Raw genomic sequence first — 12,018 nt, 5'->3', positions numbered from 1 at the left:
TTTATTTTTTTATTTTTTATTTTTTTTTGAGATGGAGTCTCGCTCTGTCGCCCAGGCTGGAGTGCAGCGGCACAATCTCGGCTCACTGCAAGCTCCACCTCCCGGTTTCACGCCATTCTCCTGCCTCAGCCTCCCAAGTAACTGGGACTACAGGTGCCCGCCACCATGCCTGGCTAATTTTTTATATTTTTAGTAGAGACGGGGTTTCACTGTGTTAGCCAGGATGGTCTTGATCTCCTGACCTCATGATCCGCCTGCCTTGGCCCCCCAAAGTGCTGGGATTACAGGCATGAACCACTGCACCTGGCCTGAACTGGGCTCCTTTCTGAGAGTGAGGAGGAGAGCCAGGCGCAGTGGCTCACCCCTGTCATCCCAGCACATTTGGAGGCTGAAGTGGGAGGATCACTTGAGGCTATGAATTCAAGACCAGCTTGGAGAACATAGTGAGACCCCGTCTCAAATATACAAAAAATACAAAAATTAGCCAGTCATGGTGGTGTGTTCCTGTAGTCCTAGCCACACTCAGGAGGCTGAGGTGAGAGGATTGCTTGAACCTGGGAGGTGGAGGCTGCAGTGAGCCGTGATTGCACCACTGCACTCAAGCCTGGGTGACAGAGCAAGACCCTGTCTCAAAAAAATTAAAAAAAATTAAAAAAAAAATGTAAAAGTTCAGAAAGAAATAATTGCACTTGAAAATGAGCAGTAGCAAAAGGTCGAATCACAGGTGACATTGTTACGAGATGAGAGGGAATGAGGAGTGGAATTTATGTAAACGGTGAAGCACGCTGGGAAGCAGTGTTATGAAGGAATCAAACGCTGCAGCCTGACGACTCCACGTGTGCCTCAAAGAGTTCAGAAAGTGACACAGGGTTGGAAACTGCGACATCGATAGGTCAGAGTCACAGGGCCGTGATTACGGATGGAAGGTGCAAAGCACCGAGGACCAAAGGCGGCTGAGGGAGAGATGACTGGGCGTTAACGTGCCCCGGAGAAGGAGCCAACGTGGCTTTTGAAGTGGTCTGGCTGCCTGACTAGCCCAGAGGTCCCGCTGCCAACGAACTCGCAACACAGAACAGAGGAACGTGTGAACTGACACCACGGGACAGCATCCCACCTGTGGCAACTCCACAGAACAAACCCACCTGAACAAAACAAACCCACCTGCCTTCTTCAATAAATACATTTCAAGGACCCACAGAGATGGAGGGAGGCCCCACGGCCCAGGTCAGTAGGACCCAAATGTGGGTGATTGTTTGATGAAGGCACAGAGGAATTCAGGGCAGAATGGAATCTTTTCGACGAGGCTGGAATAATTGGAAGCCTCTGTGCAAAAAAATGAACCTCAACTTGGCTCACATCTGAAACAAAAGCAATCAAAATGGACCACAGACCCAGCTGTGACTGCCCCCCAGTGTCTTGGCCTCTGCCCCAGAACACATCCCTGGAGACTGATGGTCCCAGCAGCAACGAGAACCCACGCAGGACCACCGGCCACTGCTTCGGGTCCAGTTTCACCTCTCCCTCTACCACCTCCTCATCCCACTCTCAGGCTCAGGGAGGTGCAGAGACTGGCTGGTTGCACAAGACGTCAGAGCATGCAGGTCGTTACACCAGGTCCACCCACACAGAAACACATTCACTCACATGCATGCTCACACATACATGCACTAACCTTACACACCCACATACATGCACTCACACATATACATGCTCACTCACACACGCTCACTCACATGTGCTCACACTCATGCAAGTTCACACACCCACGTACATGTACTCACACACACCCCCCCATACACTCACATACCTGCACTCACACATTCACGCAATCACATATGCTCACACACATACACTCCCACATGCTCACACACAGTCTCACACTGACAAACATGCACTCTTGCACACACCCATATGCACTCACGCCTACTACAGTGATATGCCTGTATGTGCACACATGTTCATACACTCACAGGCACACTTGCCTGTCCTCACACACATGCTCATATACATGCACACACGACACACACGCACACACGGCTGAGCGGGCCCAGAACTCAAGGCTGCCCAGGTCCCAGGCCTGTCTGCACCCGGGTTTGAGGTTCCTGCCGGCTGGCAGTGCTGCCCAGCACAGCCCTGTGGTCAGCCACGCAGGTGGGGCCAGAGGCAGGGATGTGGTGCTGCTGGGAAGGGTGGCCCCTCCCGAGCAGGTGCTCCAGGCCCACTGCGTCCCCTCTGCCTGGCAGGCTCACCGGTTGATCTCAGACTTGCAGGTCAGCTTGAAGCTGTATTCCTCGGCCTTGGTGGGCTGGAAGATCACATCGAACTGCAGCGTTTCCAGGGGCAGGATGGTCCCAAACCCATCGTTGGGCTGCACGTCCACAAACTGGAAATGGAAGAGTGCTCTGAGGCAATGTCACGGGGAGACCACGTGGACACATGTGCAGCAGGGCTGTGAGTGTGAGAGTGCGTGTGAGAGATTAGTGTGATCGTGTGTGTAAGAGATTAGTGTGATCGTGAGCGAGCGTGAGTGTAAGAGATAGTGTGATTGTGTGTGTGAGTGAAAGATTAGTGTGATCATGTGAGCGTGTGTCAGTGCAAGAGATTAGTGTGGTCGTGTGAGCAAGTGTGTGTGAATGTAAGACATTAGTGTGATCATGTGTGAGCGAGCGTAAGAAATTTGTGTGTGAGCCATTGTGACTGTGAGAGTAAGACAGTGTGATCATGTGTGAGCGAGTGTGAGCATGAGATTAGTGTGATTGTGTGTGAGCATCAGTGCAAGAGTCAGAGATTAGTGTGACCGTATATGTGTGTGAGAGTAAGAGATTAGTGTGATTGTGTGAGCATAAGAGATAAGTGTGATCATGTGTGAGATTAGTGTGACCGTGTAAGCGAGTGTGAGATTAGTGTGATCATGTGTGAGCGAGTGTGTGAGTGTAAGAGTGATTGTGTAAGCAAGTATGAGTGTAAGAGTGTGAACGTGTGTGAAAGTGTGGCTGTGTGTAAGAAGTGTGTGTGTAAGAGATTGGTGTGACCGTGTGAGAGTGTGGTGGTATGAATGTCAGCAAGTGAGTGTGAGCACATGTGTATGAGTGCATGAGCGATTGTGAGCATGTGCATGTGTGTGTGAGACAGACGGGGGGAGGAGAGGACGGTGGTGGTGGTAGCAGGGCAGCCCAGGGAAAGGTGAGGGGTGCCCAGGTTTGGGCCTCGTCCTAGCTACCTTGTGTGGCCCCAGCAGGGGAAAGTTCCAGAAGGAAGAGCAGAGAGAGGGATCTGGAGGGCAGGACGTGCATGGGACCGAGGGTAGGGTTGCAGCTGACAGGCAGAAGTTGGGCTGCACATCCAGGGCTGGTGTGCAGGGTGGGGAGGTCCAGGTGTGGGGGGTGCAGCTGAGAGACGGAAGTTGGGCCACACGCCCATGCGTGGGCACCCTGGAGCAGTGGCCACTGCATCCTGTCCCCAGGGCTTCGCGGCCTCACCCCTCTTGCCTCAGGCCTGGCCGCAGGAGGTACCTTGGGAAGCTTGACGAACCCAAACTCCTGGGGCAGGAGTGAGTGGTTGTGGAGGCTGATTTCTGTCCTGATGGCCTCGTAGATGGTGCAGTAGCCAAAATCCACCTCCGAGGGACTGAGCTCCAGGTCCGAGGTGGTGACAATGGCATGCACGGTGAATTCCACTGGCTTGTTCTGAGGCACAAAGGGCGCAGTCGCTCTCGCAGCTGCTTGGAGACTTACCAAGTGCTCCCCAAACTCTGAGGCGCGACCACTGCTGCTGCCTTGTGGCCACGGTCCACGGTTTCCAGTACACAATAAGGCCATCTTTTAATAAAACCCACTTCCCTGTGACCACTCCCTGACATGGGGGTGGGTGGCAGCTGAGAGCCAGCTGCAGGTGGAGTGGGGTGCATGTGTCCCTGTGTGTGGCACACATGGGCGCATAGACGTGTGCAGCTGTGTGGGCACCCCTCATGTGTGCACATGCAGGTGCGGGTGCCTGGGACACAGCCCTGCTGGCTTGGGCAGGCCTTGGAGGCCTCTCTCTGGCTCATGAGCACCCTCCCAGCAGGCAAGGCCCTCTGGCCGCTAGATGCCTCACTGGAAGGCAAGTGAGGATGGGCCCTTTTGGGGGCCCTTGCCTGGCCTCCCAGGAAAGCCACTGTTCCCCAGGAGCGCCCAGCATCCCTGGGAAGTGCCCCAACACAGACCTGGTCAGCCACCCATATGGTCATCGGGGCCTCCAGGACTCGGGTCTCCTTGTCAAAATACCTGCCCGCATCCTCCGGGAGGGAGTGTCTGAAAGAGGCAGACGAGGCGAATGTGCTTTCCTCCTTCCATTTTGTGAAATGACAGGAAGACCCACTGTCAGTGGTGCTTCTACATCTTTGAGAGGTGCGGCATCTCCGAAACATTGGTGCTGGGATACGCCTCGTGCCGACCTCCCGCTCTCGCACAGAACCTGCCAGCACGTGGCCCCCGTGGGCCCGCGAGGGCTCTGGCATGTCTGAGTCTAAGTAGCCAGTCACTCCCAGGAGCAACACAACTGACTGTGGCTCAAAAGCTGTGTTTAAATAAACAGAAAAAAATTCAATAGCCAAGTTTCAAATTAATATGGAGTTTGTATCATAAAGGAATCTTAAAAAGTCCTTTGAAAATGCATTTTCACTTTAATCAGAGTTTGATCTCTGATTACATAAGTTAGTGTTGTTATAGAAATATCAGAAAAAGTACAAATAAGAAAGAAAAACATCAGCTTCCCTGTGACAGGTGGCCGGCAAGGGCAAGTCCAGGAAACAGTCGATTTAAAGCTCATCTCCACCCTGTTCCCCTCCAAGTCCCGCCAGGTTGTGCCTGCTGCGCCCACCTCCCTCACCAAGCTCCACTGAGCATCCTTTGTCTGGACCTCAGTCCTGGCCCGGATGCTGAGGGCAGCTCTGGGGACCTGGGATCAGACATAGGACGTCCAGCCTCCAAAGCACAAAAAACGCTGAAATGCAGAAACCAAAGTCCACCTGGCAAAAGCAGAGACCAGGGGATGAACCCAGGAGGCCTGGAAAGAGCCTTGGATTGGAGAGGACAAGGGATGACTAGGTGACAGGGACACCCTCAAGATACAGGCAAAGGAGCAAATGTCAGGCGTGCACGGATCTCAAAGCAGAACCCCAGGGAGTTACGAGAAAGAGATGAAGACAGGGAAGACAGTGTGGGAGTGCACAGACAGCAGGGTGCCCGCAACAAGCCAGAGCCGTATCCTGGGCCACCTTATCCCAGCAGGCAGCAGACCCTCAGTGGCAGTGAGAGCCGCAGGCCGTGCTTGGGGGACGCACAGCCTCCCGATCTTTTCAACGAGGCTGGAATAACTGGAAACCTCTGTACAAAAAAATGAACTTCAACTTGGCTCACATCTTAAACAAAAGCAACCAAAAGGGACCACCGACCCAGCTGTGACTGCCCCCCAGTGTCATGGCCTCTGCCCCAGAACACATCCCTGAGGGGTGATGATCCCGGCAGCAATGAGATCAGAGGAGTGGCCAGTGGAGAGGGCGCCTCGGAGCCCACATCCTCCCACGTCCTCCTGCCCTGGCCCTGGCATCCTGGCACCTACCGCGGCAGGAACTTGAGCTGCACAGAGTAGGACGACTGTGCCTGGATGTAGCCTGTCTCAGGCAGGAGCTCCAGGTGGGCCCTCAGCTCCTTGCACACCTCGAACTTCAGGCGCAGGGCAGCTTTCGACCTGTGGGCGCGTCGCAGGGCACTGGGTCAGGTGCCACAGCCGTGACTCTGTGCGTGCTCAATGCCTGGAGTCATTAAAACATTTCTAACACCCAAGCCCCCGACAGGTGCTCAGAGCCCACCCACTCCAAGCATGCACGTGCACCTCGACAATCAGAGTCTTCAAAGCCCTGCTTTGTAAGGGCTGTTTTATCTGAAATGAAATCTGATGAGGGATTCTTAAAAATAACCACATCAAAACGGAAGCATGGTCCTAATGGGCTCTCAGGAACCGGACGCTTTCTGGGAAGAGCACCTGCCAGGCAGCCCCCGGGTGCGGGGCCCTGGAGGGGACACGAGGGGTGGAACCGTCCCTCCAGGGCTCTGCCCGCCTCCTGCCCAGGGCATACCCACATCCTGTAGCTCAAGCACAGGGCACGTGGGGGGCCTGGGACAGCCACAGGCCTCGGTGATGACTGCAGCCTCCAACCCAAGATGCGCCTGAGAAAGCCAAGGTACCCACCAGTCACCTGGGAGGCTGCGTCTGTCTGGTCTCCACCTCCAGCTCCCTCAAGCCAACAGCCTCCTCAGGACCACCGGGAGCCGCCCTGTTCCCACAGTGAAGCCCCCTCCCCTCCCTGTCTTTGAGCCTCTGCTGAACACAGCGGTGCGGCCGCCCCACCACAGCTGCCCCGGGCAGCCCACGACGGGGGACCCGGAGGGTGTAGCAGCGAGAAATCTCTCCCTCCTCCTGTGCTTCCAGGCGACAGTCACCAGCGCTGTGTCAGCCCCGTCTCCGTCCAGCACAGATCTGCCTCTGACCTCTGACCACTACCCAGAGGCCACCCACAGTGCATCTGGGCACGCCGGCCTCTGCACCCCTGCTGCTGGGGCCCCGTGCGAGGTGGGTGCCCGGGTGCTCAGACACCACGCCCTCCCTGTCCGGCAGATGCTGCTCTGTCTTCTGGTTCCCGTGTGGGGCCAGAGTCTATACAAACGAGTACACGGTTACGCTGAGGTACGCACACCCACGGCTGGAGGCCATCCACAGAGCTGAGCCCCGCCCAGCCCACAATGCCTGACAGACACGCCCGGGCCCTTTCTGTCACGTTTCCAAGGCCATAGAGAAGCTGTGGTAGGACGGATGCCGGAGGTGAGCAGACTCCACTGCGGCCACACAACTCACGCAGCCGGATCCCGGGTCACGGCAGACTCCACTGCGGCCACGCTAACTCATGCAGCCGGATCCTGGGTCACCGCAGACTCCACCGCGGCCACACTAACTCATGCAGCCGGATCCCGGGTCACCGCAGGCTTCACTGCGGCCACACTAACACAGCAGCTGGATCCCGGGTCATGGCAGACTCCACTGCGGCCACGCTAACTCACGCAGCTGGATCCCGGGTCACCGCAGGCTGCACATTCCCAGCCCGGGCCGGGCCCACAGGAGTCGGACAGCAGGAGGGCAGGTGCTGCGGGAGCCGTTCCTACCCAGGTCACCGGGCAGGAGGTGCCTGTGCCTGGGGCCGGTGCCTGGGGCCTCGGTATCCGCACAGCCTGCTCCTTGGTGCTGGTGGCACAGGGGATCCGTCATGGAATCCCCGCAGGCCCAGCCTCGCCGTCCCTCTGCGCTTTCCCACCGGCGTGGCTCCTCAGGGCAGGCTGCTTGCTCTGATGTCCGGAGCCCTCGCCAAACCCTGCAAGTGGAGGCTGCCTCCTCCAGGCTCGCCCCGCCTGTGTCCACGAGGGGCTGAGGACTCCGGCCAGGCCGAGGCGGGCAGTGCGTTTCCTGTGGCTGCTGAAAGGACTTCCCCAAGCGTAGGCCCCACACCGAAGAGGCGCGTTCATTCTGTCCACAGCTCGGAGGTCAGAAGCCAAGACAGAGCTGAGGCCGAGGTGCGGGCCGGGCTGTGCCCTGTGCAGCTCTAGGGCACAGGCGTCTTCTCTCCTTTCACAGCCTCTAGAAGCTGCAGCGTCCCCGGGCTCGGGGTGGCCCTTCCTCCATCGTGGAAGCCAACAGTGCGGTGTCTTCAAATCGGCCTGACTCTGACCCTCCTGCCTCCCCGTGACGCCTCCCGTGATGACACTGGCGCCTCCCAGATGACCCTGGATCACCCCCATCAAGGTCCCTCTTCCCAGCCACGGTGCTAAGCACCCCCCTTGCCACACAGGGTGACGTTCAGGGCCTGGACAGCAGCCGTGGCAGCCCCAGGTGCTGTGTCCCCGCTGGCCACCGGGGGGCTCACTGCCTGTGCACAGGCGGGCAGGGGCTCACCCTGTGTGCAAGTCACCCCGTGTGCATGGACGGGCAGGGGCTCACCCTGTGTGCAAGTCACCCCGTGTGCATGGACGGGGGGGGGGCTCGCCGTGTGTGCAAGAGTCACTCCGTGTGCATGGACAGGTGGGGGCTCACCGTGTGTGCACAAGCACGGAGTCCTGGTACAGCCGGTCGTACATACAGATCTTCAGGTCCACGCTGGGCTTTGGCACCCAGACCGGCACGTCGATGGCCACGCCCATGACCCTGAAATGCAGCTGAATATGGACACGTGAGCTCAGCAACAGGAGTTCTTTGGGCAAAGCAGGCGATGTTGGTGAGCACTGACACAGCTCCCAGGAGGAACGTTTCATGGGCTTGAGTTTTCTAACTCTTTGGGATGGCTGTGACGCTTTTCATATCATGTCATTTAAAATGTTCTTTTTTTTGAGATGGAGTCTCATTCTGTCACCCAGGCTGGAGTGCAGTGGTGCAATCTCTGCTCACTGCAACCTCTGCCTCCCGTGTTCAAGCAGTTCTCCTGCCTCAGCCTCCCGAGTAGCTGGGATTACAGGTACCCACCACCATGCCAGGCTAATGTTTGTATTTTTAGTAGAGATGGGGTTTTGTCACGTTGGCCAGGCTGGTCTCGAACTCCTGACCTCAGGGATCCACCCACCTCAGTCTCCACAGGCATCAGCCACTGCGTCCAGCCAAATATTCTTTTTAAATGTTCATCTATTACTAGAACAGAATACTGGATCACCAAGTACCTACCACTCAGCTTCATACTCATTAACATTTAGGTGTTTATAAAAACCTTTCTATGGCCAAGCACAGTGGCTCACACTTGTAATTCCAGCACTTTGGAGGCCAGGCTTGGAGGATTGCTTGAGCCCACAAGTTTGAGACCAGCCTGGGCAGCATGGTGAGACCCCCATCTCTACAAAAAATACAACAATTAGCCAGGCATGGTGATGTGTGCCTGTGGTCCCAACTACGTGGGAGGCTGAGGTGGGAGAATCGCTTGAACCCCAGAGGCAGAGGTTGCAGTGAGCCGAGATAGTGCTTCTCCCCAAGCACTGACTCCTGGGGCCTCAGGAGGTTGGAGGGGATGAGCCAGGTTTTGGGAGGGCCAGCAAGCCCCGGGCTGGGGAAGTGCAGCAGCCCAGCACAAAGCTGCCTAGGCAGTGGTACTGTCCTGGTGCTGTGGGGTGAGCTGAGGACTCTGAACACTTTGGAGGATGCGAGGAGCCACAGCCTGGGACAGGCAACTGCCCGAGCCCATGGTGGTGCAGAGCGGGTGCAGAGGAATTTTTAAGCATAGAAAGTTGTCGCCTGGGGCTGGGCGCGGTGGCTTACACCCATAATCCCAGCACTTTGGGAGGCCGAGGTGGGTGGATCACTTGAGGTCAGGAGATCAAGACCAGCCTGGCCAACATGGCAAAACCCTATCTCTATGAAAAATACAGAAGTTAGCTGGGTGTGGTGGCATGCAGCTATAATCCCAGCTACTCAAGAGGCTGAGGCAAGAGGATCACTTGAGCCCAGGGATTAGAGGCTGAAGTGAGCTGTGATCCTGCCACTGCATTCCAGCCTGGGTGACAGAACGAGATCCTGACTCAAAAAAAAAAAAAAGAAAAAGAAAAAAGAACAATGGCTCTGTGTGTGTGCGTGTGTGCATGGGGGCCCTGTGTGTGTGCGTGTGTACATGTATCTGCGGGGGGCTCTGCGTGTGTGCGTGTGTATACATGCATGTTTTCGCATGGGCATGGGTGTGTGTGCTCATAGAAGCATGTCTGCCTGTGTATGCCAGTGTGCATGTGTGTGTGTTGTAAACTGTGGTGTCAACCATCTGTGCCACCAACTGGCCATCCCTGCATGGGCAAATGGCGACTTTGTGGCCAAGGGCAGCTGCTGCACGAGGCTGTGGAGGCAGCGGCCAGGGCGTGCGTGTGGCATGGCAGCAGGAATACTCACCGCTGGGCACTGGGGGTTCTTAAACATGACCTTGAACCTGGCTTGGACGTTTCCTGGGACGACCGGGGTGAAGATGATGGGCACCTTGATGGAGCTGAAGGGGCCAATTTTCCCCTCTGTTATCTGCACAGCAAGAGATGCCATGGGGTCTGCTAGGCTTCCTGGCTTTCAGGACCCCTTCCCAACCCTCACAATGGTGCGCTGCTGCAAGGATGGAAGGTGGCGGGACCCACGTCCCTGGTGGCCACTTGGCCACAGATGTCCTGGGCCTGGCCCAGCCCTTGGAGGTCTTACTGTTGTGGGATCCCAGCCAGGGGAGTTGGAGGCAGCCTGAACTCCTCCACATCCTCCTCTGCTCATGAGCTCAGGGCCGTGCCCCAGCCAGGGAGGCCATGGCCAGCGTCCACCCCATGTCTCACCCAGTGCCCCATATCCAGGAAACAACCTGTGGGTCCTGCACAGCCCCGGCTTGGGGAGGCGGTGGCCCCATGCCAGCTGGGATTACAAGAGGCCTGGAGGCTGCAAGTGCCCGGTGGACACCGTCCGGCCCATCTCTGGTCAAATGCAAGGGCCACCTGGTGGCGAGGGCCAGTGGGCCGGGGTGCAGCTGGGGCTGGGGGAAGGTGGGCGGTGTCTCGGATCGTGGCAGCTGTTTTAGGGCCTAAGCTGGCTGACCTCGCCCAGCGTGATCTCCGTCTGCTCTTCGCTGGGAGGTATCGCTGTGGTTAATCTCTCCAGCTCTGGAAGAAAAGGAGGATCCAGAGGTGAGGGTTGCCAGGGTGAAGGCGTGTGGCCCAGGGCCCCTCGGGACGTGGTCACCACCTCCAAACCCATATCCTGGGCTCTGTCCTTTCTGGCCATAGTGGCCCCTTGGGGGACCCAGACCCAGAGAGGATGTGCAGCCAGTCCCCATGGTGCCTGGAGGGCTGTGGAAGCCCCTCTCCCAAGGACCTCCATTTTCTCACGACCTGCCAGCCCCAGGGCGAGGGTGTTAGAGGCTGGAGTGGGAAGGACAGATAAGTCCAGAAAATTCTCAAACAGTATCATCTTTTGGGGATGTTTCTTCTCTTACCATGATATCTGGCAACCTAACTTCCCATAGGTAGAGCGTACGTGTTCCCTACAGGTACCTGCTACTGGTGTGTTTGAGTCATCACGTCCCCGTGGCAGGCTCCTGGTTTCCATCTGCCGCTGGGTTCTGGGGGCACCTGCCGGCAGTTGGTCAGCAAGGCCCCAGGTAGCAGAGCTGTTCCCTTGCAAGTCCGAGCAGGACTTTTTGTTGACTTTGCACCTGAATAGATGCAATTTGAGAGGCCACACGCAGGTTAGTGTTCTCCTTTGGCCTCTGTCGTGCTGCTGGGTTGGGTCAGAGTAGCTGGGCCGCCGGCCAGGCCAGGTCACCATGGGGAGCCCCGGTGGGCTTGCCAGAGCCTGCCCTGGGCTCAGCGTCTGGACAGCAGGGCTCTTCAGGAGCCGGGTGACGACTTCAAAACACTGTGCACATTATTTCTGGGGTCTGGAGTTGTAAAGGCCGCAGGGACCCCTGTTCTTTTTTTTGAGACAGAGTTTCGGTCTGTCATCCAGGCTGGAGTACAGTGGTGTGATCTTGACTCACTGCAACCTCTGCCCCCCGGGTTCATGCCATTCCCCTGCCTCAGCCTCCCGAGTAGCTGGAACTACAGGCACCTGCCACATGCCTGGCTCATTGTTGTATTTTTAGTAGAGATGGGGTTTCACCATATTGGCCAGGTTGGTCTTGAACTCCTGACCTTGTGATCCGCCCGCCTCGGCCTCCCAAAGTGCTGGGATTACAGGCGTGAGCCACCGCGCCTGGCCAAAGGCCCCCGGTTCTGAACGTGGAAGGGGTGCAGCTGGGTCAGCTGCCCTCCACTCTGGCTGCCTCAGGATCACCACAGCAACAAGAGCCTGGACCTGAGCCCAGGTGGTCAGATTCTGGGGCCAGAAGCTTTTTGGTTTTTAGAGACGAGGTCTCACTCTGTTGCCCAGGCTGGAGTGCAGTGGTGCAATCACTGCTCCCTGCAGCCTCGGCCTCCTGGTTTCAAGTGACCACAG

At 57.1% G+C, this 12,018-nt stretch overlaps 1 protein-coding gene across 1 annotated transcript; it reads right to left on the bottom strand.

Annotated features, from left to right (window-relative positions):
* Window positions 1–2,249: 2,249 nt before the first annotated feature.
* Window positions 2,250–10,685, bottom strand: LOC111544550 (cilia- and flagella-associated protein 74-like; the record flags this gene model as incomplete). The annotated part of the gene is made up of 7 exons (XM_026450574.1): window positions 2,250–2,383; window positions 3,513–3,686; window positions 4,205–4,292; window positions 5,602–5,730; window positions 8,122–8,243; window positions 9,946–10,068; window positions 10,621–10,685. Coding segments are annotated over 7 exons (835 nt in total), but the record flags the coding sequence as incomplete, so codon positions are not given.
* Between the last annotated feature and the right edge of the window lie 1,333 nt (window positions 10,686–12,018).

The sequence above is a fragment of the Piliocolobus tephrosceles genome, unplaced genomic scaffold, assembly GCF_002776525.5.
Source record: "Piliocolobus tephrosceles isolate RC106 unplaced genomic scaffold, ASM277652v3 unscaffolded_21954, whole genome shotgun sequence".
NCBI lineage: Eukaryota > Metazoa > Chordata > Mammalia > Primates > Cercopithecidae > Piliocolobus > Piliocolobus tephrosceles.
This window is presented reverse-complemented; position numbering and strand designations above follow the sequence as displayed.